Source organism: Amphibalanus amphitrite, unplaced genomic scaffold (genome assembly GCF_019059575.1).
Source record: "Amphibalanus amphitrite isolate SeventyFive unplaced genomic scaffold, NRLGWU_Aamphi_draft 000028F_arrow, whole genome shotgun sequence".
NCBI classification, from domain to species: domain Eukaryota; kingdom Metazoa; phylum Arthropoda; class Thecostraca; order Balanomorpha; family Balanidae; genus Amphibalanus; species Amphibalanus amphitrite.
Genome location: NW_024881524.1, coordinates 982,516 through 1,008,032, shown reverse-complemented (window position 1 = coordinate 1,008,032; position 25,517 = coordinate 982,516). Strand labels below are relative to the sequence as shown.

The 25,517-nt window shown below is 53.3% G+C and overlaps 3 protein-coding genes across 11 annotated transcripts in view; 2 read left to right on the top strand and 1 right to left on the bottom strand.

Annotated features, from left to right (window-relative positions):
• The first annotated feature begins 489 nt into the window (after positions 1-489).
• Positions 490-10,424, top strand: LOC122365612 (galactosylgalactosylxylosylprotein 3-beta-glucuronosyltransferase S-like). 4 transcript variants are annotated; one of them, XM_043336996.1, is made up of 7 exons: positions 490-499; positions 6,078-6,248; positions 6,510-6,705; positions 7,201-7,372; positions 8,285-8,378; positions 9,351-9,554; positions 9,733-10,424. In XM_043336996.1, exons 2-7 carry the CDS (start codon positions 6,099-6,101, stop codon positions 9,862-9,864), a joined length of 948 nt encoding a protein of 315 aa, XP_043192931.1. In that variant the 5' UTR covers positions 490-499; positions 6,078-6,098; the 3' UTR covers positions 9,865-10,424. The 4 variants fall into 4 exon arrangements, with proteins under 4 accessions (XP_043192931.1, XP_043192915.1, XP_043192924.1 ...); XM_043336980.1 differs by lacking the exon at positions 490-499 and adding an exon at positions 514-562; XM_043336989.1 differs by lacking the exon at positions 490-499 and adding an exon at positions 537-640.
• A 1,270-nt stretch (positions 10,425-11,694) lies between these two features.
• On the top strand, positions 11,695-20,577 carry LOC122365604 (spindle assembly abnormal protein 6 homolog). 2 transcript variants are annotated; one of them, XM_043336960.1, is made up of 14 exons: positions 11,695-11,763; positions 12,248-12,422; positions 13,606-13,793; positions 14,047-14,212; positions 14,498-14,695; positions 14,933-15,090; positions 15,420-15,541; positions 15,959-16,065; positions 16,277-16,420; positions 16,690-16,897; positions 17,148-17,258; positions 18,462-18,592; positions 18,885-18,982; positions 19,137-20,577. In XM_043336960.1, the coding sequence occupies exons 2-14, from the start codon at positions 12,300-12,302 to the stop codon at positions 19,252-19,254; spliced, it is 1,872 nt and encodes a 623-aa protein (XP_043192895.1). In that variant the 5' UTR covers positions 11,695-11,763; positions 12,248-12,299; the 3' UTR covers positions 19,255-20,577. The 2 variants fall into 2 exon arrangements, with proteins under 2 accessions (XP_043192895.1, XP_043192902.1); XM_043336967.1 differs by lacking the exon at positions 11,695-11,763 and adding an exon at positions 11,777-11,999.
• A 1,109-nt stretch (positions 20,578-21,686) lies between these two features.
• The window catches only part of LOC122365578 (recombining binding protein suppressor of hairless-like), a 49,331-nt gene continuing 45,500 nt past the window's right edge, over positions 21,687-25,517 (bottom strand). For all 5 annotated transcript variants that reach the window (XM_043336912.1, XM_043336929.1, XM_043336920.1 and 2 more), the window contains 7 exons: positions 25,226-25,511; positions 24,730-24,904; positions 24,358-24,495; positions 23,748-24,001; positions 23,361-23,516; positions 22,894-23,079; positions 21,687-22,536 (listed from right to left, as the gene is read on the bottom strand). In XM_043336912.1, coding sequence (XP_043192847.1) covers positions 22,321-22,536; positions 22,894-23,079; positions 23,361-23,516; positions 23,748-24,001; positions 24,358-24,495; positions 24,730-24,904; positions 25,226-25,511 — 1,411 coding nt within the window. In that variant the 3' untranslated portion in view covers positions 21,687-22,320. The remainder of the gene's footprint in view (positions 22,537-22,893; positions 23,080-23,360; positions 23,517-23,747; positions 24,002-24,357; positions 24,496-24,729; positions 24,905-25,225; positions 25,512-25,517) is intronic.

The following is a 25,517-nucleotide window of genomic DNA, read 5'->3' as shown; positions in this document are numbered from 1 at the left end:
GTATATTTATTTTTTCTTAATTAAGCAAAAGTACAAAATTTTCAACTATTATTACATTTGCTCTCACAAAACCCATCACTTTTTAGCATGACGTCATGTCAGCCAAATTTACTAGCGCCATCTCTGGAGAGCATCTTTCGAAACCTCCAGACGATAGAGAGAGCCCTTGCTCGGCTCCCTCGCCGTTCGCGCTTCGATGTCAAGGCTCGTCAATATTCGTAGGTCGCATGCAGTCAATCCTTCATTCAAATGATGTCATATATAATCATTTAGAAATATTTGAAATATAAATGGACAATTTAGATAATTTGAAGTTTGTTTAAAGCTAAATACTATGTAATTAGACCGTTAATTATCCTATTTGTGACAACATTTTTACAAAGATATATATTGACGTCAGTTTTAAAGTACCCGTTGAATATTTTTCACTGCCTCGCATACAATATTTTTCCTATCCTTGATCAAATTCGCTTTGGATATATCCGCATTCCGCTACGCAGTTGGTTACGCAGAGCCGCAGAGTATCCATGCTGCTGCGCGTCCTAACTATTCAACAAACATCGTTACGCAGCCCAAGATTCACAGATTCTTACAGATCTGATGCAGCTGAAGACGCAGCCCAACGCCAAGGCCGTTTAGAGTTGGTTTAGTTAGAGAGACTGAGACGGTAGGCAGGTACCGTAATAGCCTAGGCCGTGAAATTTAGGACGTTCTATGCTATTATTTTAGCAATTTTTATTACAGGAGAATCCACTTAATAAATCCCCGGATAATAAATCCAGTCGTTAATTGTGGCTGTCCTATTGTCCACTCATCAGCATGGCTTTCGTCCGGGCAGATCATGCAATACCCAACTACTAGAAGCATTGGAAGATTGGAGTAGGTAGGGCCATCGAACAAAGCAACCCAGTGGATGTCATCTACCTTGATTTCCAGAAGGCCTTCGATTCCGTGCTACACCATCGACTTTTCAGTAAGCTCCAGAGCTATGAGGTGTCCAGCAAACTACTGGCTTGGATCCAGGCTTTCCTCACAAACAGAGAGGAGCAGGTAGTCATTGACGGATGTCCCTCAAACTGGACGGATGTCGCTAGCGGCTCACCCCAGGGCTCCGTGCTGGGACCCTTGCTCTTTCTGGTATATGTGAATGACTTGCCAGACGTGGTCCACTGTACCGTGAAATTGTTTGCCGACGACGCGAAGCTGTACGCTTGCACTTGTCTTCCTAGCGATTTGGCCGCGTTACAAACGGATCTCACGTCCTTGTCACGATGGTCTGATTTATGGGTGATGCCATTCAACCAGAAGAAGTGTAGGTACAGTGCTGCATCTAGGCACATGAAATTATGGAGCTACTTACACACTGGGCAACATCTCCCTAGTCAGCACACGCCTTGAAAAGGACCTGGGAGTCCATGTGGACGCCGAACTGAAGTTCCGTGAACATGCTGCATCAGCAGCGGCAAAGGCAACTCAGCTCCTCGCAGTAATCAGGCGGCCGTTCTTCCGCATTAATGAGATCACCCTGCCTCTTCTCTTCAAGACTCTGGTTCATCCGCACCAAGAATACTGGTTCATCCGCACCAAGAATACGGTAACCTCGTGTGGGGACCGTAGAGCGGACCAGCGACTGATTGAGAGAGTGCAGCGCAGGGCAACCCGACTGGTTGAGAACATCCGTCACGAACCCTACGTGCAGCGGCTCCGAATGCTGAAGATGCCCTCACTCTACTACAGGCGACGTAGAGGAGACATGATATTCATGTACCAGCTGTTGTTGTTGTTGTTTTCCCCCGGCCCCGTCACCGGGGCGTAGTCGTTCGGCTCTGGAAGGACCGAAAGCCGGCGGCCAAGGCCGCCACCACGTCGTCCCGTCTCAGGTCGGTGGGGCGTCCGTGAATGTTGCCCATGGCGAGGAGGCGGGCCCCGCAGAGGCACGGGCAGCGCAGCAGGACGTGTTGCGGGGTGTCCGCCTCCTCCTCGCACACCAGGCACCGGGCGGCCGGACAGCCGGCGTCCGCGCAGCCGGGGCAGGCGGCGGTCGGCCGGCGGCCGATACGGTGGAGGTACTGGGCTGACATGCTCCAGTGGCCGGCCCGAAGTTGATGCACGTCCACCGCGGCCTCTCGACTGTCAAGCCGGACCGGCGCGGGCAGAGTCTGATCCGTGAAGATGGAGCGGTACCAGCCGTCGGGCCAGCTCTCTTGCCAAGAGCGGCGAGCAGTCCTGGCGGCGGCGCGGGTGATACTCCTGACGTCCAGGGGGGCGCCGGCCTGGTCTAGCTCGGCGGCTTCCCGCGCCAAGGCATCGGCTCGTTCATTGCCAGGCAGGCCACAGTGGGCCGGGACCCATTGAAGGTGGAGGCGGCGTCCGCTGCTGGCAAGCTGCAGAAGGAGCCGCCAGATGTCAGCACCCAGCTGGCTTGCCTGTGCCGCCGGGCCCGCGTCCACTGTCTGCAGCGCCGCCCTGGAGTCGAGGCAGATAATGGTGGTCGGGTACCTGTCCGGGTCCGGTGAGGTGTCTAGTTTGGCGAGCTCTTCCAGCGCGGCTCGAAGGGCCACCAGCTCGGCTCGTGTGCTTGAGCAGAGAGAGCCGGCGGGGCTCTGACCGTGTGCTCGGTGCCGGTCGGGAGAGCGATCAGGGCGCCGCCTCCTCCGCGTGCGGTGCCGCCGTCCGCCGATCCGTCGGACCACACCCAGGTCGCCCGCTCCGCTCCGGGGAGGTCGGACAGCAGTGCCTCCGCCGCTGCACGGCGGGCGTGTTCGCCGGCGCTGCGGACGCACTCGGGCGGGACGGCGCAGGAGATGGAGATCCCCTCGCGTGAGGTCCATGGCGGGAGCGGTACGGCGACCATAGGCTCAACCGAGGAGGCGGCGACACCCAGGGTACCCAGTGTCCGTCTTCCCTGGTCGCACCATCCTGTGACGTTGCGGAGTCGGCAGGGGACGGTGGCTTCGGCGAGCTCACGGAGCGGGTCCTCGGCGGGCAGTGCAGAGGCGCGCGCCAGCATCCTCGCGGCGAGGGTGGCGCTGCGCATCTCTGCGGTTGGCAGACCATCCTCCGCCATGAGAGCGTGGGCCGGCGTGGATAGCGGGCAGCCAGTCACGGCGCGGGCCGCCGCGCGCAGCTCCCGGTCCACCAGCTCCAGGTGGGAGCGGGACGCCGCAGGAATCCACGCGGCCGCCGCATACTCGATGGCGCCGCGGATGTACCCGTTGGCCACGGCGCGCAGGTGGTGCTCGCGAAGCCCCCATGAGTGGCCGGTGAGCTTCCGCAGTTGGTTGGCGAGCCTTCCTCTTGAGGCTGGCGCAGTGGTCGCCGAAGTGGAGGAGCCTATCGAGCGTGACCCCCAGGAGCTTGACGGTGGGGGTCGCTGGGACAGGTGTGCCAGACATCAGGATGGTGGCGTCCTTGGCGTCTCGGCTCCACTGAGACAGCACCATGATCTGGGTCTTCTGGCTCGCGATCGTCATCTTCCGTGTCGCCCATTTTGCGAGGAGGTCCGCCGAGTGTTGAGCCGCGGCTAGAGCTGCCTGGATTGTCGCGCCGGCGCTGAGTGTTGTTTGACGGAGGGCTCGATACCGACCCTGAAACGTTCTTCACGCTGGCCGATGGAATTACTCGTGGGCATTCATACAAAGTCAGCAAATGTCCGGCAACCTCGAGAGTGCGACGATCCTCGTTCGCTCTACGGGTCGTGAACGACTGGAACCGACTCCCGTCTGAGGTGGTCTGCGCCCCATCGCTCAACTGCTTCCAGGCGAGGCTGGATGCACACTGGTGCCACTTACGATACACCATTCCCGATTCTGATTGATCCTCGACAAGCAAAATACCAGGAGCTCGATGAGATCGGGTAAGACAGGCTCTAAGCCTAAAAATCCCGATACCGTAAGGCAAGGAAAGGAAGGTAAGGTGAAATGATTTAGAAAAGAAAATGATTGATACACCTTTTTGCACTTGAATTCAACCATTCGCCATAACTGTTTGAGGAGCCATTTCGAAAATCAGCATCGAGCACAACTTTTTGTTAAGAATCCGTCCGTTCGTTGCGCCGGTACCTATAATAAAAGAACATACATGGATTTGACCTCAGTGCTGTATTGTGGTGCACCAGCTTCGACACCAGCAGGCAATGCAATCTCGAGAGGCAGTCACCGTATCTCCAAACGATCGGGTACAATTGTGATATGGCACAAATCATATGCAACTCATTACTTGTCATGCGCTCACGGGCTTACAGACAGCCCCTCTATTTCGCCGTGAAACGTGCACCCAGGCGAAATGCACGGTTTTAAGCAACTTGGGAATAGGGAGCATCGATGATGCAGCATAGACGGCGTCAACGAGATACACGTCTGTTATCTGCATCATGCAATGCTCCCGTCTGGATTTGGGTGCCAAAAAAGGTTAGGTGTCAATTTAGGCCGAGTGAACCTCTCAAGAAAGGACCAACAAGTCCGTTTCCTGCACTCGGCGGCCACAAGTGCTACGGTCCGGAGAGCCCGGCAAGGCTACTCTGGAGGCTAACGCACATTGCGACCGACCCGGTCCAGACTAATGCTGAGACACGAGTGACCCGCTACTCCCGGACAGACCGGAGGTCACTGCGGGTCACGTGACATGTAAGCGACCGCCAATCACCGCGCGCCCGAGCGCCGCGCCCGCAAAACGTACTGTGCCGCACCAAGGCCCTAAAACATATGCCGCACGGCCCGCCGGCGCGCCGGCGCTACCGTGGCCGGGCGGCGACACGCACGCGGCGAGCAGTTACGACCACTAGTTACAAAATATGTAGATTAATTGCGCGAAAACATATACAGGGTGTCCGGAAAGTCCTGGCGCTTTTCAACATTGTTAAGATAAATGCCTTTGGTCCATAGATACTCAACAATAGAACGAAACAATGACCAGGAACACCAAGCCACATCCTTCTGCTAAGTGCCCATTCATTGTAACCACCGTCTGTGCCGACGACGGCCTCGACGCAAGGGCGGAAACGCCTGCGGGTTTTGACGGTGCAGGACATTTCCTGTCCTCCCATGCTGTCATGATGCGAGTGTTCAGGGACTCCAGGCTGGGATGAGAGGTGGCCTAGAGCTTATTCTGCAAAACGCGTAGCATGCCTTAGTCGAGCGGGTTAAGGCTGGGATAATAAGGTGGCCTAATCTCATTTCACCACGGTGATCTGGTCCGCCGAGCTCCTCTGTCAGTTTGGTTTGGACGGCAGCGGCGTTGTTGGAGGGCGCTCCGTGCTGTTGAAGTGCGACATGACCCTTAGGGCAAGTCGCCTTGATTGTCGTGTCCAGGAACCCCTCGTGGACCAGCCTATCAGTCATTTATTTGACCTTGACGAAGATGATGGGACATTTGTGTCCATCAGACCCAAGATTTTCTTCGATTGCCGCTGAAATGCTGCTTCAGTCTCAGCAGCTTTGGCATACCGTGGTTGTAGCTGAGTGAGAATATTTTCTAAGACATTTCCGATCTGGAGTGCACCTTTGCCTGCTCAACCGTTCGCCGGGAAACGCCGCATCGCGTTGCAACTCGCACCTCGTTCAAGCCGCACCGGGCCCTCGCGCGCGGGCTCTCAGCGACAAGGCGCATCTTCGCCCATATACCTAGCACTGAAAACGGTTTCAAGGTCATATTTACGCGACCCCTAGCTGAGCGGTGAACGAGGGGTCATATCTGCGGTGATTGGTTGAAAGTCCAATAATCACAGCGCGCGTTAGACGACGTCCAAAAGAGGCGCCAGAACTTTCCGGACACCCTGTACAAACTCAACACTTTTCCAGCATTGTGTGTTTCATTTCAGCCATTCAGCAAAATAGATTTAACACTGAAATGAGTGATCTGCAAAACAGTTTGACACTTCGCCATGACTTTGGTATTGAGCGAGCCATCACTCATCAGCCAGCTCAGCATATGAAGAATAGTTTCGACCAATGGCGATTTGGTTTGCACAATGTTGAACCATTCGCTCAATAGTCTACCATCAACCTACAGTCAAGAAAGAGTTGGGATGATTTTCATATATTTTTGTAGTGTAGTGTGTGATATTTTTTGTATTTCAGGAAAATTTTGTCAAACAAGACATGTCCTATCTCAAGATTTCTGTTATGAAATACTTGCTAGCATTGTTATGCATAATTGGAATTTTAGCCATGGTCTTAACTAAATCAAAATCTCCACCATATGAACCAGGCCATATTGAGAAAACTGTAAAATGCAAGTCTGATTTGATGGTGAGTTGGCACGAGTTGATGAACCTATGTGCTTATGATAGTTCTGAAAAGACCGATAACTTTGCCCTGTTGGTGTGTGTTTTTTACCACTCTTGTTTTGTCTTATTGCCAACTGGGTTGAGAGAACGATGTGGCATGCATCACCTCGAAACTTGGCATAGCTTTAGACACATCACTTTTGCATTACATATAAAAGTGTCGACTCCATATCACCTGAGTTCAGGTCACCCCTTTCTGTCCCGTGACTCCGCCCTGTGCCAGGAGCGGCGCCAGCTGCCGCCCGCCGATCCGCGGCCGGTGCTGTACGTGGTGACGCCCACCTACCGGCGCGTGGAGCAGGTGCCCGAGCTGACCCGGCTCGGCCAGACGCTGCTCACCGTCCCTCACCTGGTCTGGATGGTGGTGGAGGACGCCGACGCGTGCTCACCGCACGTGGCTGCGCTGCTAGACAGACTGGGTGAGAGGCCAGCGAGATAGACATGACTGATGGTAGGGGTAGGATGTGTGATCGTTTGTAGAGATGGTGTTTAGTGGGGACCGAGGATTGTGGTCAGATGATAATTAGTGCACAGTGTACTATACGCCTTTTTTCTTGTGTTCCTTGTGCTCTTTATTATAAATATTTTTTCTTAGTTCATTTTGAACCTTTTAGCCCTGTTTACAAAGCTGCGTTTGTGTGTCTACTCATGTCTTATTATGTGACGTGCGAAGGCGAAAAGCCACATTTTGTGTGGACCTTTTGCGAATAAATATCTGTATTTTGTCGGTTGTTCATCGTATCTTGGATATAATGTGCCCTGGGCTGTTAACTGTCCTGTTGCAATGACAACCCACGTTTTTATGCCGTTCTTTTTCGCTGGCGTTCCCCATCAGTCTGCCGTGCAAGTTCACTGACGCTCCCTATCCGCCGCCCCATCTCACTGACACACTCCTTATCACCCTGCCATCTCAGGCATGCCGTACGTGCACCTGGCCAGCGCCATGCCGGCCCAGTACCGCAGCGAGAGGTACGTGCCGCGCGGCGTGTCCAACCGGCGCGCGGCCATGACCTGGCTGCGTGACCAGAGCCCGCAGCCCACCGGCGTGATGTACTTCCTGGACGACGACAACACGATCGACATCAGGTACACGCCGGCGGTATCGGAGAGCCCGGAGCCATCTTTGCACGGCCATTTGTTGAGAATGTGATTAAGCGGTCATTTAAGGACAGTAACGATCAAGCATCACGAATTCCATACTGCTTCAGTTGCCAGGGTATCGTGGTATTGGGTTTCTATCAGACATGGGCATGGATCCCAGACGACCAAAGACGAAAATCGAGATGACCACTAGATTTGTGTTCTTTAAGCGTGTAATTATTGTGGAAAACATGGCTAACAGATGCCTCTCAACAAACCAGCTATTTTGCAATCCCTCAGAGCTTAGAGTTATGAGAAAATCCCTCAAGATCCATCTCGGATCCATGATCGCGAGCCATGGATCCGAGATGGATCTTGAGGGATTTTCTCTGAACTGTTAGCTCTGAAGGAATGCAAAATAGTTGGTTCGCTGAGAGGCTTCTATTAGCCATGTTTTCCACCATGATTTCATGCTTGAAGACCGTCAATCTAATGGCCATCTCGATTTTCGTGATTGGTTGCCTGGGATCCGTGCCCATGTCTGGTTTCTATGGAAATATCAACAAATGCGGACACTCTCAACATTTAGAGCGTCCGAGTTTACTGATGTTTCCATGGAAACCCAATACCACGGTACCGGTAGGTAGCGTCAGTTAGCGTCATGCCGTGGAACAGGGACCAGTGATCAGTCGACCACGTACTCAAGGTCTAAGCTTATAATTTATTATTAACAAATGTTTCGTTAAGTTGTTAACCATGCTGCAATCGGCTGAGGCGGATTCACAACCGACCTTGCGGCACCGCTACGCGCTTGTCAGCGTTTGCTCTGTTCAGTCGCGGGCCCGCGCCCTCAGTCCGCCTGTTTCTGTGTTGTCTGTGTCGGCGTCCATTTAACTGTATCCTATGTGTGCGCTCCAGACTGCTGGAGCAGATGCGCCACACCAAGAAGGTGTCTATGTTTCCCGTGGGCCTGGTGGCCGACTACCTGGTCAGCTCTCCAATCGTGCAGGAGGTGAGAAGTGGACGTGGTTCGCGATCGAAACAAAGGTCAGGTGGCGTCTAACAGGATGGTACAGCGTAGGGTGTGTGACGTTTCGGGCAGTTGCGCTATCAATAAAGATATAGTGGCGTGGCAGCTAGGATCACTGCTACATGGTAGATGATTTTTTATCAAATAACTTCAGAGCACGAAATGTGTCGTAATTATTTATGATATGTGCCTTATATCGCTTCCCTGCTCCCGGGTTTCACGGCTATATCTGATACTGCAGGGTCGGGTGACGGGTTGGTTTGATTTGACGGCTGGGTCGTCGACCGCCAGTTCCCGGATTTGTCGGCTATCCGTCCCCTGTTTCAGGGCCGGGTGACGAGCTTGTTCGACGGCTGGGTGGCGGACCGCCTGTTCCCGGGTTTGACGTTCTCGCTCCCCAGTTTTACGGCTATCCGTCCCCTGTTCCAGGGCCGGGTAACGAGCTTGTTCGACGGCTGGGTGGCGGACCGCCTGTTCCCGGGTTTGACGTTCTCGCTCCCCAGTTTTACGGCTATCCGTCCCGGCCTGTTCCAGGGCCGGGTAACGAGCTTGTTCGACGGCTGGGTGGCGGACCGCCTGTTCCCGGGTTTGACGTTCTCGCTCCCCAGTTTTACGGCTATCCGTCCCCTGTTCCAGAGCCGGGTAACGAGCTTGTTCGACGGCTGGGTGGCGGACCGCCTGTTCCCGGGTTTGACGTTCTCGCTCCCCAGTTTTACGGCTATCCGTCCCGGCCTGTTCCAGGGCCGGGTAACGAGCTTGTTCGACGGCTGGGTGGCGGACCGCCTGTTCCCGGGTTTGACGTTCTCGCTCCCCAGTTTTACGGCTATCCGTCCCCTGTTCCAGAGCCGGGTAACGAGCTTGTTCGACGGGTGGGTGGTGGACCCGGACCGCCTGTTCCCGGGTTTGACGTTCCCTGCTCCCCAGTTTGACGGCTCTCTCTCTCTGATGTTCCAGGGTCGGGTGACGGGCTGGTTCGACGGCTGGATCGTGGACCGCCAGTTCCCCGTCGACATGGCCGGGTTCGCGGTGAACCTCTCGCTAGTAATGGCCTCCGACGCATTGATGCCTTACCACGCCGGCTACGAGGAGGATAAGATGCTGCGAGCGTTCGGTATCACCATGGACGAGATCGAGCCGCTGGCTAACCAGTGCACAGAGGTAGGTTAGATCGAGCGACTGAGTGAGTCAGTCTAGTAAGCGTTCGGAATAAGAGCGGGAGTCACTGGGGGATAATTGCACAGAGGTGGGTGCCAGATCTAGTGTGTCATATAATGCTCACTTCAAGAACGAACACATCATTGTTTTTCTCTGATTTTCCCTTTTCTCTTTGGAACAGGTCCTGGTATGGCACACGAAGACCAAGAAGAATCAGCCGCCGTCGCTGAGACGGGAAGTGGCTAGTCATCCCAATAGCAACATAGCAGCACTCGCGGAAAACATGGAACGGATTGCCATGGCAACCACGTGATTCTTCTTTGAAGCACTCTGAGCGTTGACAAAAAAAAAACTGAATAGTCAGTCGACAGCTAATGTGGCCGATGCTATAAGTGCTTCGGACGTGGGGGACGGGGCCGAGTGTCCTTTGTGTTTCTGTGGCCATAACCTATGAGTGTGTTACTGTAGCCATAGCCTGTGATGTGCGGTGGTGTAATCCAGGTGCTTCCGAACAGAGTTATACTCAGAACTCGAGGTAGGCACGTTCATAGTGTGATACATTGGTGAGATTGAAGACGACCGGAACAAAGTTGGTGTATTGCACGTTGTAGCTACCGCGATGTGTGCTTGTTTGCCTGTGGATAACTGTTCGTGTGATATTGGTGGTAGTCATTTTCGTTTGTTGTGTATGTTCTGAGCTTGTTTGTTGATCCCGTGTGTCCGTATGTTTGAATGGAGCACTTCACTTTCACAATCATTTAATTGTATTTACTTATGCAAAACGTATACTCTAGTTGGAGATAAAGGAATGAATGCATTTCACTTTCGACTGCCTCATGGCTCATACATGATGAATAAACACTTCGACATGCACAAGCGTGGACTGGCCTGTCTGCCACTTTCCTGCAGATGAAACAGCGCGCCCCTCATGCACTGGTTATACTGCTGCATTTGTCGCAGCTCTTTGAGGGGAAGCGGGCCAGCCGATCCTGTGAAGGTCGACTCTGGAGCCCAACCAGTGGTCTGTGAGTAACTGGTATGCTTCTACGGCGCTCTGCCACCCCAGACGAGTGGTGGACGGGGCGGAAAATTTCTATCGGAGATCGATTCTGAGACGGTCGGAGGACCGGAATCCAATCGTGACCTCTGGGGTCGTTCTCGCGACGGCTGTACTGATGGCTCAGGTGTCAATGAGGGCCCGTCGTTGAGGGAGCTCAGCTGTGCTGTTTCTGGGACAGCGAGCCCGGTCGGCTGACTGACACACTAGCTTGACGGTAGAGTCAGAGCACGAGCAATTGCCCTCATCGATTTAGGGGTGGGGTCTCCAATGAGCTAAGAGGGAACTCAGCGGTTTGGGCGAGCGCTTTATGGCAACCGTGACCATCTACTTCGATGACGACGAAAATATGGTGCTGCGGTCCGGGTGGCGTATTCTGTGAGGGGTTATTTTGGAGGTGGGACTGGGGTGTCATCTGCTTGGTGCCGCCCATCAACCGGACTGTCTGACTTCCGTTCTCTGCTGCGCGACCAAGGGTAAGGGCGGGCTCGTGCACTAACATATCCTAAATATAAAGTAGGAGCAGTAGACCTGTTGTGAAAGGGCGCAAATAGCCACTTAGGGGCAAGGGTGAATAAGCAAAAGAAACAAACTGCTATGACGGCCGAGGGCCGCTGGAGGGCCGATGTTGATGTCTGAGAAATATTGTATTGGACTGGACATGGACCCTCGCAACTTCTTCGAGATGGCAGCCGACAGAACTCCTGCTACAAGAGGACACCAATGGAGACTAGCCAAGCCGCGAGCGGTCTCCAGGATTCGGCGCAACGCGTTCTCCATCCGGGTCATCAACGACTGGAACAGCCTACCGTCAGTGGCCGTCGCATCGCCTTGGTCGCATCCGACACCCTGAACCAATTCAAAAACCGGCTTGACGCTCACTGGGCACACCATGCACACGACATCCCTCACGCAGATGAATAGTCAGACGCACGAGGAGCTCGACTAGAAAGGTTTCTAAAGGCCTAGTCTGGCCTATCCAAATTCTGTACTTCGTAAGTAACTAGTAAGTAAGTAAGCAAGTATTTATTTCAAATGACGTCACTTTTATAAGAACTGCTTTTCACGCATCTCCGATAGATTTCCGACATCCTTGTCGATTGCCTAGATACGTTTGTGGTGCGTCGAGATTGCCGTCGCGCGGAAATTGAAAAGGTAAGCGGTAACTAGTTGTTTGTTTGCTATTTTTCGTTCATATTTTCATTTCAAGGGTAAACTCGAAGTTTCTTTAGTTATTTTTGTATGCTTCAATTTGTTTTTTAAGTTTGCAAACGCAGTTCTTCTCAGAAGACACCCGTGAAGGCCCCGCAAATGCACGTTAATGCCCCGGCGTTAACGTGCATTTTTACGAAGGGTCATTTTCATTATTGGATGCCTAGATGATAAAATCTGTAATTATTACAATTTGCATGATTTTGGCACTTCCACTTTATGTTACTACATCCAGCTTTCAGTGAACTAGGTTAAAGGATATAAGATGTCTCGGAAAAGCGGAGTTTCACTTTTAATTTTTGATGCTCACCAAACTTTGATGCTTGATAGTCATGAAAAGTTTCACTTATTGCCTTGACTGTGGCATAACCTTGTAGAGCTGTACTTATATCACTTGACTCATGACTGTAAAATTGGGCTTTTTCAGAGACCAGGGTAGCGGGCGCTATTGAGAATTCCACACAAACCCATCATTCGTCATGGATTCGGTGCAGACACTGCGCTGTCCTGTGCTGCACAAGCATGGTCCGGACCAGCAGCAGCAGAGGAGTGACATCACCATTCAGATTGACCAGTCTGCCATGGTCAACACTCCTAGCAAGGTAATAGAACTCTGCTAAATGGTACCTATGTATTGCACTGCAGGACATCTAGCCTTCATTTTTCATTGTCAAACATTTCTTTGTCCCTGTGAATCTTCATTACCCAATGTATTTTAGCTAGCATGCTCAATGCATTAGCACAGACCCTCACCTACCAGTCACCAACCCTTGGTACCCTAGTGCACCCTAGCAGAGTGCACCTTCCACTTGAGACTATGATAGCATTTAGTGGTTGTGGTAGATGGGCAAGAAACCACAGAAGTGGAGTGTGTGATGACACCCCTGTTAAGGAGTGTCATACAATGTCATAAGGCCACCTGTTTTCTCAATCTGGGGCCTAGGTGCCAAAAACCGTTTCCTTCCCCTTACCCCCATAGCTTGACCTGAAGCAGGACATGGTATAGAGTATAGACATAAGGAATAATGATTAGCTCTATTGTCAGTCTGTGCTGTTGAGCCAATTAGCAACAGCTCTCAGGTGATGAGCCATGCCTCCTTAGTGTGATGTGCAACATATATTGCCAGCATTATGTATGTGTGGTGGGCTGAAGCAGAATGAGAACAGTTTGACCTTGGCACTAAATATGTATGTATTGGCAATTATTAGTTGAAAGTGAGGTGCTACGGGTAGGATGGTCTGAGTTAGCACCATCGGAGTGGGCCTCCGGGATCTTCTGACGGTATTTGGTGAGGGCAAGCTAATGGGAATACCTACAGGAGTCGGCAATAAGGGGTCGACATGGTTGTGATCTGATATGGGATTGAGGAACTCTGTTTGCCTGCAAAGTTTTGCGTGGACTATGTGCGAAGAACCACCCATAACAAAATTTGCACGGACGCCTTTCATTTGCGATCCTTCAGCACTACCTTTCCTGGCACTATCGTCCTCCCTAAACTGCCTTCAACTGGCCGGGGCCGCTTCAGGCTTCCATCAGCAACAGACCATCCCCGTCAGGAGTCTTATGTATCGGTCGATGTGAGCGCCCTACCGAGCTTGAACTTTGACCACAAGCCCGAGGCTTCAGCAATGGAGCTATGGGGTGGCCCTTGCAGTCTCATGGCTGACCAGCCGAACTGTTTGTCTTTGTCTTGTAGGGAACGCAATGCTGAGATGTGATATTCTCATCAACCTTGTAATGCCTAATCAGCAATGGCTGAATCTGTTTTGGTTCCCCGTCCGCAGACGCTGAAGATTATGCTGACCTCGGACGAGGACCCGTTCTTCCACTACGTGCTGACGCTGCGGGAGGACAGCTTCAGTCAGCTGCGCTCGGCCCAGGGACTGCTGGTGGACTTTGCACAGTTTCCGCGCAAATTCACCGAGCTGGTGGAACAGTGCGTCGGAGAGGCGGCGGGCTCAGAGAGCCCCAGGTCAGTCCGGGATCGGTTGGTGCGGCCACTTAGACGTTTGAGAATCATACATTTGGTTTGCTTGCTATAAATGAATACCCTAAAACTTGGTATTCTGATTAAGTAATTGCCTCGCAAAAGGAAGATCATTGTTGAGGTGATGATCGTAACATTCTTACCATGTTGCGTGGTTTCTGTTCTGTCTAGCGCTGCTGTGATGTACTCGAGTGTCGTTGCTACCCTACCGACGACTCACCCGTCCCCCGCTCCGCAGGTTCTCACTGCACGTGGACACGGCCGGGTGTGGGGAACGCCAGGCCCTGCTGGAAGTCGTCGAAGTGAACCCATTCCGACACTTGTCCCACATCGCGCTCAGGCTAGCCGCTGCCTCCGACTCGGACCTCAAGCTCTACCTCGCCAAAACAATCAAAACAATCAAGGTACGGCGGGTGTGATGGATGGTAGCGCGAGGCTGAACGATACATCCTATAATTGTAGTCGCTGTTCAATGTTTATTTTCTGCACCTGATGAACCTATCCCTGTCTGTCGCATTAGGAGGCTGTTGTCAGACTTTTTTAACTTTCTTGCCCGTGTGTCGCATGATTTTAATGGCAACCTCACATAAAACGCAAAACGCATCACGACCTTACTTGACCTTAGCTAACCTCCCGCGGTCCCTGACCTGATTTGACCTAACCTTCCCTTAATGTATGTACTCTGACAGGAGGAGCTGCAGTCTGAGCGGGAGCGGCGCTCCAGCGCCGAGCAGAGTCACACCAGCCAGCTGCGGCATACACAGGAGCTGCTAGCGCAGCGCAGCTCTCAGCTGGAGCAGCTGCGCGCCGAGCTGCAGCAGCTGAGCACCACCAGCAGCTCGCAGCTGCAGCAGCAGCTGGCAGCCGAGCGGGACAAGGCCAGACAGGTGCGTGGGTCTGCCGAGCCGGGGGCGCGTGTTTAACAGTGTTACCTTTGTTTTACTTGAAATTTAATAATTGCTTCACTTATGTAGCTGTTGCCGACAGAACATGCAACTGGCGTCGCGATATCGGCAACATTCCCGATTGTTGGACACTGCTGTAGGCATTCCCATCCTTGCGAACCGATGGTCTCTGGGCTGCACAGGCTGTACGCTGACGACGTCTTGCTGTGACTGACACAGGCGCAGTGGGAGGAGCAGCAGAAGCAGCAGGCGGAGCGCCAGCGGCTGGTGGACCAGCACCGTCAGCAGACGCAGCAGCTGGAGCAGCGCGCCGAGACGCTGGACAGGCAGTGCCGACAGCTGACCGAGACCAAGTACAAACAGGAGGTCCGCTGCAGGTCGGTGCGCGGACAACACTCCTGGTCCAGTACTACCCCGGTCCGACCGGAGCTGAAGGGACCCGTGGCAGACCAGTACTGGGCTATCAGTGGCCGTTACTCCGTGAGCTCAAACTAAGTGCGCGACGCGTTCGATAGACTCCGTTGGTAGCTTTGACTTAGACTTTAGAGGAAGCAAACACGCTTTGATTACAAGTCTGACTTCAGGTAGGTAATCGGCGGGTGTGGCTGACTTTGTGTAGCCTCTGTTCTCTCCCCGTACTCTGCTAGGGAGATGGAGATTTGAGAGCCAACTGAAGACAAAACTTTCTTCCCGTTTTCCCCGTCAGGGAGGTGGAGAGTCAGCTGAAGTCGCTGGAGACCGAACACCGTCAGCTCAAACAGGAGGTGGCCGCTCTCCGGCGGCAGAACGCCTCACTAGACGAGGAGTACCACGGAAAAAGCAAATCAGGTCAGTCAGGGGATGTGAGGGGCGAGCAGTGCGGTGGCTGGTCGGAGGACTCGTAATGAAAATCGTATGATATTAACGCATTTGGAGTGTGCTTGTGAACTCGTGCATGCACCATGAGGCTTCGTCTTTCTATTTACCACCGCTCATTCATGCCAGGGAGACGTTGGCTGTATCCTGACTTGTGTAGGTTTGTGCTAGCTCGGTGTAACATCTTTTGAACGAATATCCGTGCTAGAGACGGACTTTTTGCCTGTCACGTTAGTGACCCGTGCGCTGTGTGCAGTGTGCACCCTTATTGAGCAACTGCGGACCTGATGCGGACTTTGTGTGTGCCACTATTTTGTGACCTGCTCTGTTCTGCTCTGTTAGTTTGTATGTGTGACTTTATTGTGACTTCTGCTCTGTCTGTGACTCCAGTTCAGCAGCTGCGGACCCGGGTGGCCGTGCTGGAGACGGAGGTGCGCGACCAGCAGCAGCTGCTGCAGCGTCAGGAGCAACTGCAGCAGGCCGCCCAACAGTCCAAGGTACGTATATCCACCTCCTGAAACAACACCCTGGCCTATATTTCTGCTGGAAGTCATGGCCACAGCACCATGTACTTTCGCCATCATTGTGTTGGCTATCCGTCGGAGGACGCTCAGAACACTTGCTTACATTGTTCAGTCGACTTATATCCAGCGTGTCGATCTCACCACCCCCCTTTTACCGTTCGTTCTCCGTCTCCGCCGACCACAGGAGCGGCTGGAGAGCCAGGTGACGGAGCTGCAGAGCACGCTGACTCGCCGGGAGAAGACGGTGAAGACGGTGTCACAGGACCTGCTGAAGGCCAATGACATTATCAGGAAGCTGCAGGCCGAGACCAAGGCACATCACGCCAAGGTACGACTTGGCCGAGCGTCGAGCCGTCTGTCTCCAAATTCACCGGCGGGTGCCGTTGTTTTAGGAGCGTTGGGTGCTGTTCTAGTTCATATTTGATTTACTTTTGAGTCTAATTTTTATGTTTAAACTAAAATTATGCCCTGGCCTATCACGTGTGTCCGCCCTTTCTAGCTGAATCTGCGCAGCCAGATCACTGTGAGGTAGGCGCGGCCGGTCGCAGTGTATTTGGTGTGCTCTGTAATCCAGCTGTGCGTGTCTCTGTGTTCCAGCTGAAGCTGCGCAGCCAAATCGCCGTGGAGCAGGAGCGGCTGCTGACGGAGGCGGCTGAGCAGCGCCAGCAGCTGGAGCAGCAGCTGAGGGAGACTTCCGAGCGTCAGACGGCCGCCGCCGCCCACTCCGACCGGCTTCAGACGGAGGTGGCCGAGCTGCAGGCCAAACTGGAGACCGCCCAGAAACTGGCCAAGACCAACGAGAACGGTGAGACGCCGCCGCAGTCGGCTGCCGCGGAGAGCTGGTCGATCGGTGTGACATGGGCGAGTGGTGATATTTTATCGTATTTGATAAACTACAAATGGACCATCTATGGCACGTGTAGTGTGCTTGCAGGAGTCATTAGTAATTTCTAGATCGTTGACTCCCAGTAGTTGTCATCGATCCGTGTATGTGTATCCCTGCCCCCAAAATGTGGGGTGTGATCTGACGTCTCATCCTGTGACTCTGTCTGCAGTGATAAACTGGCTGAATAAGCAGCTGAACGACCTGCAGTCGCAGCCGCGCGGCCGGCCGCCGGTGGCCGGCTACTTCCACGGACAGGCCGGATCACTCACCTCGGCGTCAGGTCAGTACACAGAGGCCCTCACTTTGAAGTCAGCAGTGTGTACAGGGTGTTCGCGATAAATTTGACAGTTTTTCATTTCTCTCTTATTTCAAGACCAGTTGGAATATTCTTTATCTGTAAAAGGCAATATTTAGCTCAGTATGTTGTTTGTTATTGGTGGAAAAGTTGTTGAGCTTGGTTAATTGGAACCTGTCACAATCCTTGAAGACAGTGGCGTGCATAATGATCAACCGCGCCGGTTTTCATGTTTGACTGCTGATAAATGCTCTTCAAACGCTGGTAAGGCCGCTAGAGTGAAATTAAAGAGCTGCGTTCGGAACATGGACGCATTGGCCTGTAGGAGACAGTGTGGCGACTGCCCGTTCAGCGACGGCAACATCATGAGCTACCACATCTTCAAGGGAGGTCTTCAGCTGCCCTCGTGAGGCTGTGTGAAGCTGCTCAGCGCGACAGTGAGGCCATGAGTGGAGAGAGTGACCATATGGACATCGGCTCACATGCCAACAAAACTTGTCGCCTGGCTTTCCCTCCGCGAAGAGTCAAAAGTCACTTTTGGAGAATTTCCTCAACCTCACCGGGCCGAACATTTGACCCCCTAAGTCAAAAGACTGCAATCTTATGAGCTGTTGCTTATGTGGCGTAGCTGCAAAAAACACCAGCGATGCCTGTTGTAACATCAAAGTCAAACGACCAGCAAGGCTGAAGATGGTGTCCTCATGTCTCTGTAGAGACCATGTGAAGACCATCTTCTCCAGGTCAAGTGGCTCACTGAAGGTGTTAGAAGATTGATGGGGACAATTTTTTGAATGCATTGAAAACTACATGTACTGGGCTATCGTCTGTAATTTGAATGGTGGAAATCCATCGGTTACTTCCTGAGATATCAAGCATTTTCAATAGAGTTGGTGGAGTGTCAAATTTATCGCGAACACCCTGTATTTCTGGCGGGCCTTCACTGTAAGGGTGACGCTTTTACTCAACGTTGGAGACATGCGTTTGAAGAAAAGACTTGTTCGTCAAGTACTGTATCAGTTCTGGGCAGCAACGTATCAGTTTGTGGCAGCACATGCTGCCAAATGATAGTTTTCCTTCCTCGCTGGGACCAACGCATCATTGTCACCACATGTAAGTGCCGCTGCCAATCTCCCCCCCCCCCCTCAATTTCCCTCCGCCCCCCACTGACGAGCTGTCTTCCTCCGACAGATCTGCGCACCACGCTGGGCTCGGCTCCGAGCGCCTCCACTCCTGTATCGTCCCTGAGTACACCGCGACTACGGGAGCCTCCGGCCGACTCCGCGGCGGCGGCGACGGCGGCGCCGCGGACTGGAGAACAGGTGAGAGAGAACACACTGCTGACCGTCCGACCGCCCGGCCGGGCGGTGGGGACTGGTCGGTGGTGAAATGGGCCGGAGAGGAACTGTGTGGAGTGTGGTGTCTTGTGCGTGAACGTGTACGATTGTTTGCGTTTGGATGGTGTCTACAACCGTCTCAGTTATTGTGTGGTGGTATTGGGCTACTCACGTTAAAGGGTATGTTACTATTACTAAACACCTGATCGTTATGCTCTGCCACTTGTAAATCGCCAGCTGTGCTCACACTTTCTGACGTTTGTCGTCCCTTTGTCAGACATCCAGTCGGTCGGACACGCTGGGCAGTAAGGGTATCGGCACCGTCCCGGCCCCCAGAGGGATGCCGCCCAGACCGCCCCTGCAGGACGCCACAAAGTGAGTACCTAACGACTCACCTACGCAGCAGGGTAGGTGTGGTGGAGCTTATATGATATTGTACAGCGTTTCATCACATACAAGCCACTGGCATATTTATCTGCCATGTTTTATCACTGACCACCCGATGACATACTGTGTCCCTGTGTTCCAGCACGGACCAGCCGCTGGCGGCGCGGTACCTGCAGGCAGCCAAGGGAGAGCGGCCCCGTCAGCCCACTGAGCCGGTACGGATAGCGGGCCTGGTGCGGCGACCGCTCCCAGCACAGTGAGGGGGACAGGATCCGCCGGCCGTGCCGCTGTGTGTAGACTGGGCGAGACGGCTCATTGAGAGCTGGGACTCTTGTGGACTAACAGTGCAGTGGCCTGATCGGTGGCTCTCCTGAGATTGTTGTTATAGGATGCAGCTTGGACTTGGAGTGCGACGCATAGCAGAAACGGGAGTGGTTGTTGTATAAACTAAAGAAATAGGACTGTTGGGGACCGAGAACATGCCTGCTAGCGACTCGACTAACGAAATAACTAGTTTCATAGTGCCGATAACATGCGACCATTCGCGTTAGGCCACAAAGTCGCTCGAAAATTTCATATCATCATCAACATCATCGCATCATCACACTCATAACTATTCATCATGAATGCGAACGACATATTATAGAAACACGTTATCAATGCTATCGAAGTTATATTTAGTTTAGAACTGCGCGATATTTCGTGTGCATGCCGCTGTTTCCACTAATCGATGCATATTTGTGTAAGCAAAACGTCTTCCGCAAGATATTCGTTGTACAGTGATGCGCGTTAATTGACTGATTCAGCAGAGCCCCGCTAGTGTACGGCGTTGAGTGTGAGATCGTACTGTAGAATAGTCTGGTCCAGTGGCGACCCCATAGTGACCGAAACCGCTCAGTTGGCTGACACGACACGAGTCACGGCGCCTGGGTACGGTCCAGTTACGTCCAGCAGTGGGTGGCCATCTGACGAGGGTAGCCACCGCCGCCGCCGCCGTGTCTGCGACCGGGCATTGTCTGTGATACGAGCTCGACGAGTGTAGGATAGATCAACGACTGGGTGTGCGTTGTGTCAGAGATTGTGTACTGTGTAGGCCTACTGCTAGTATCCACGGGGTCCGAGGAGCCTTCAGGAGGGCGGGCTGTCGACTGTTGGGGGAGTGCTGCTGACTCCTGTCGATGTCTTGCTGGCGTTCGCTTATAGCCTTAGTTCCCACGGTGTATTGAAAATTGCATAACCACAACATTCTTCAGACATTACTCGCTACTAGTCTAATTATGAAACATTGCTCCCCATAACCCTGCATTCGTATCCAACTGACTGAAATAATCTGCTTCTAACTGGTGCATTTTAACGATTCGTTTTAAACGAGTTCCCACCGTATTGCTGCGGCGCTACTGCGGTTGTGTACATAATTACCGTATCCAGCTCATGCTTGTTCTCATGACCGGAGGCGCTCCATTATGCTAATTTTATATGTCTGAAAGTATGAGCCTGCTGAGTCCTGTCGGGCCGTGCGACCGGGCCTGCCCTCACATGCACATGTACAGAACGACGCCGACCAAATACATGACGCTCGTTTATACGGACGGACTGTTATTTTGGCGGATAGTTAGTCATCCGGCGCTTCCGTCGTGGGGTAGTCGGAGGGATAATTCAAGTGAAGAAACAGGTGGAATTCAGGAGTACGTTCCGTCTTCTTTCCTTGAGCTGTGTGCCACAGAAGGCAGAAACGAATTAATTGGCGTGGCATCAAGCAGCGCCCGAATGAACAGGCTGGTCATTGATGGTGGCTTTCAACGACTGAACGGTCACACTTCACAACTATCCTGATTGTTTGGAGGAAGGTCCTGTCTGTCGCCTTGCTCTGTCGAGTGTCGAGATAGATGGAGTTCTAGCGGTCGGAAGGAGGTCCCGCCTCTGTCTAGATAGTTGGAGTTCTAGGGGTTGGAAGGTGATCCCGCCTGCCTCTGTCGAGATAGTTGGAGTTCTAGGGGTCGGAGGGAGGTCCCGTCTCTGTTGAGGTAGATGGAGTACTAGCTAGGGTCGGTTAGGTCCGAGAAGCACAGGGGCGCAAAGACGTTACCACGAAGATGAACCCATTCCCATCACATCCGATCCAATTACCACCACTTCCGTTCGAGGTTTCATGAGACCAGGCAACGGTCGTGATTTGGTTATTTCGTTAACTTATACATGCCTATGATGGAATGTTTCAAGATCAGGTGCTACGCCAAAAATACTGAGGATGAGAGGCGGAGATGACGTAACAGCTAACTGAACAGGCAATGAAAGTAAAAAGTGTTGCGGTCGATGCCTCGAGAAATTCTTTAGATTCACTAGAATGGGTGGGATAAATGATTGCATCGAAATCCACCGGCCGATAACCTGGCAACAGCACGACCCTCAGAAAGTCAGAAAATTCATGACAAAGGAATGTTCATTGTGCAGCCACTCTTTATTTTCGGCTGATTCATTAACTTAAGTTGTAGGCGCACAAATTATCCGAGAGTCAGGCAGTGCCAGGTCTAGATTTGTATCGAATGTGATCTGCTGGTGACATCAAACCTCTTCTTGAGGCCCTCTGAGTGACTGGATAATGTCCATGAAAGGATGACAGAAACTCCAACCACCAACCACTTCACAGCGTCTCTTGTCATCACGCTGGTCGGCCTCTTCCGAAACACAGAACTGCACAAACAATCGCATCGCATTTATTATTGCTTAGAAAAACTGCGGCAATGTACAGAACGAGATGAAATAAATATGTGCGCAGGATCTGAGAGGGGCCGAGCGCCGGCCTGCCTAGTGGGCGACGGTGGCGCCTCTGGCGACCGAGCGCCGCACGACAGCTGGTGAAACCTTTGGTTGTTAGCTGTCTGTTCCCCGCCTGGGCACTGGCGGGCCTCTGCACACACGCACGCACACACACGTCTACGCACCGAGATCGCGACGACACTTCTAGCATATTATGTATAACAAGGTTTGTACATCCAAACAGTTGACGGCTCTGTCGGCCGCCGTTCCGCGCGCGCGCTGAGACTCGACCGCGTCCGGCGCGCGCCGCCGCACGCTCACAGGCACATACACAAACACACACCACTCGGCAGGTCAACGAGCGCGCGCACCGCCACATAGTCTGCGCCGCGTCGGTGCACCACGATAATATTTCAATATCACATGAAACGCGCCGGCGCCGAGGCCGGTCGGCCGTCTGTCCGTCCGTCCCGGGCCACTGTCCACGCGCGCCGCCGTCACCCATCACTGAGCGCCGTCCCCACGACTGGGCGGCCCGTGCCCCGCCCGGCCCGGCCGGGGCAGGCCGCCTACATACTAGGCGGCGTGTCGTACGGCATGATGTTGTCGATGGCGGCGATGCGCTGCGGCGCGGGCGCGGGGGGCGGCGGCGGCGGCGGCGCGCCGGGCCGCATCACGTCGTGGACGCCGGATACGTGCGGCCGCGGCCCTGGCTCCGGGGTGTAGGTGAACGTCAGACCCGTGGCGTAGATGACGCCGTCGTTCCGCACCAGACACACCGGTACCTGGGGAGCGGGACAGACAGCTGCGGTCAGGTACAGTTCAGGCACCGGTCAGGCACCAGCCTGACGCTGGCGATTTCACAGGCAAACATAGCAGCTGGTAATGGTACGGTTTCAATGTCTGTCTAACTGAATCAACAAGAGTAGAAATCAGATTTTACCCAAAACAATATTCGTCATTGTCAATGAAATATTAAAGTACAATGAGCCCATGTACCATGTAACTACAACGCCATGAGCCTATCTATCAACTCATTTCATCTTCCACGAGTCTTACTGAACGAGAAATGAAAGCGATAGAGAACTAACAAACCCTAGCGCCGTCGACCCCACCCGTCCGGTCTCCCTCTCGGCACTCACGTTGGTCGGTTGCCGCACCCACTGCCAGTTGCCTCTGAACGCTGAGATGTCGGGTACCACACACAGCATAGACTCTCCACAGCGGAACATGGTCTCGGCCTCGACCTCTCCGAACCACACCTTCAGCTTGGGGCCGAAGTTCTCTCCGGCCAGCTCGAGCATCGCCACGTCGCCGCCGCCATTCAGCTGAGGGGCAGAGGCCGGAGGTCAGAGAGATGATCAGAGGGAGGGTGTGGAGGGGCACGTTGTTGTTGGGAACTGCGTGATACCAGTTCCCGACGCAGTATGGATATTCGTCTGGATTGAACTAGATGCAAGTAACTTCACTTACAAGACCGAACCACGAATTACCATAAACAAAAGCGGTAGAACTTTGACCCGCAGTGAAAGAGCCTGAAAACTGCTATAATCGAACCCATACTAAGTGAGTGGCGGCGGTCGTGTTCCGGTCGTGTGTTGACACTCACGTGTAGGCTGTGGACGATGGGCACGGGCGTCACGGGCGTCCGCACGGGGCCCATGCCCTCGTAGAAGGTGTACTCGGCCCGGTCCGTCGAGATGATGGTCCAGCACGCGCCGTCGTTGATCATCTCCTTGTTCATTTCCTTGGGACACGGCGTCGCCTGCGGGGGCGAGAATGACGTCAGAGGGCTAAAACTGAGTGCCTCCTACATGCTATGCCTCCGTGTCCTGAGGGAGATGAGAGGAATCTATCGATACTTGCCCCGCATTATCTCTGTCAAACAATTCGTTACGTTAAACTAGCACGTAACTTCCACAAGGATCGTTAATTCGTGAGCTGACGTCACTATATAATATCTGAAGCCTGAACATCCCACGGGCGCCGTCCTCACCTGGAACTGAATGATGCGCTCCTGGCTGAGGCACAGGTACATCCGCTCTGTGTCCTTCATGTAGAAGGCCACCTTGTGCAGCTGCGAGATGGGATCGTCGGCGTCCAGCAGGGCCATCTGCTTGTCCACCTTCCTGATGACGAGTCGCGGCAGCGCCATGCCGGTGACGGAGCAGACCAGCTTCACCGTGCTGCCGTAGTGGATGTAGCCGTCGCGGACGGTGAACTCCTCAGACTCCGACTCCGACTCGTCCACTGCGCAGAGAGGAGGAAATGGGCGGTCAGGGATGGAGCGAGTACGGAGAATATGAAGCCGCTGCCGCCGAAGTACGGCAACAAGATGATACAGGCACATAATAACTCCGACAGCCTGGAGGCTTGACAGAATCCAACCTTTCACTCATCATGCGGACTAGTGTTTTCGAGTTTTTTTTTTCCTGTCTCGAGGCCCATTAACAAAACTTGAAAATGTGCAACCCATGAGCGTCTCATCGACATTAATAGCACACTCCCGTTTCAAATGCAAACCACGACCCACAGGCCCGCTAGACACCGGCCCTCGGCGGCCCCATCCCCTGTCCGACTGATGTCAGAGTGAACTCGTCACTTACGCAGGTGGATGGTGAAGGCGCCCCACTGCGTGGACGACGCGTGGAAGTTGCCGTTCTCCACGTGGAGGTAGCGCGTGCTGACCGTCTGCGAGCGCAGCCGGTTGAACAGCGCTACCTTGGTGCCGCTGGCGATACACACTGGCGAGAAAGAAAGGAGAACGGGGTTAGAGCACAGCTCAACGGTACATACTGGCGAGAGAGAAAGGCGGGGTTAGGACACAGCTCAACGTGAAACGAACAGCGAACGAAGAGACGGAGAAAAGGCACGTAGTAACGGCTTAAGTACCTAATGTTTTTTATGCAAATCATGGGAAAAAATGCCGACAGTAAAACGGCGATCGCACTAAGCATGCAGAATGTATCTCTACTTACGGTCCGCGTTTTTCAGCGACTGCTTCTTCTTGCTGGGCTTGGATATGACCTTGATGCGCTTGCTGTGGAACACGCCGATGTCCATGCCGTTTCCGTAGAACATCTTGGTGCTGAGCATGAAGTGTTTCCGCTTGTCCGAGTCGGAGATGAACAGGGTTTTGGCCGCGCAGTAGTGCTGTGAATGGTCGCACACGTCAGTAAGGTCAGACAAGTGCAGCTTTGTCCGCATACACAACACTTCAGGCCGTAACAGTCTTACGCTAATTGACAGGAAGACATTAATGAACAACGAAAACAGGCATTAAGCCGAAACCTACGCTGCACAGCCAATTACTGAGGAAGTCATTTCCGACAGCAGAACCACACTAGCCCGCAAAACGGCACCTTGGGTAAACATTTCCGCTGCATAATAGTCCATCATTAGCTAAAGGATGATTCACACTGCCACATCGTCACCCCTATCAACCCCGCTTCCTCCGCACCACACTACACGTACCTTTCCATTGAGGTCGAGCTGCTGCATGTCCTGGTCTGAGTTCCCGATGCCAATGAAGGCGCACAGCTGCGCGCCCTGCTCCGACTCTCCTTCCTTCAGCATCTGTTCCCGTTTGCGCCGCCAGCCGTCGCCGTATAAATAGATACAGGGCGGTGGGCAGAAGAAGCGTTTCTCGTTTCCGTACGACTTTTGCGCCACCTTGGCGTGCAGGATGACGATCACCTGGTCACCGTGCTCCTCCAGGTAGCGCTTCATGGCGTCCCGCGTCAGACGCTGGTCCTTCATACTGCCC

Coding starts and splice junctions, on each gene's coding strand:
- LOC122365612 (XM_043336996.1), top strand. CDS start 6,099: ATGTCCTATCTCAAGATTTCTGTTATGAAATACTTGCTAGCATTGTTA. Junction 6,706..7,200: donor TGCGCTGCTAGACAGACTGG/GTGAGAGGCCAG, acceptor CTGCCATCTCAG/GCATGCCGTACGTGCACCTG. Junction 9,555..9,732: donor TGGCTAACCAGTGCACAGAG/GTAGGTTAGATC, acceptor TCTTTGGAACAG/GTCCTGGTATGGCACACGAA.
- LOC122365604 (XM_043336960.1), top strand. CDS start 12,300: ATGGATTCGGTGCAGACACTGCGCTGTCCTGTGCTGCACAAGCATGGT. Junction 14,696..14,932: donor AGCGGGACAAGGCCAGACAG/GTGCGTGGGTCT, acceptor TGACTGACACAG/GCGCAGTGGGAGGAGCAGCA. Junction 15,542..15,958: donor CCACGGAAAAAGCAAATCAG/GTCAGTCAGGGG, acceptor CTGTGACTCCAG/TTCAGCAGCTGCGGACCCGG.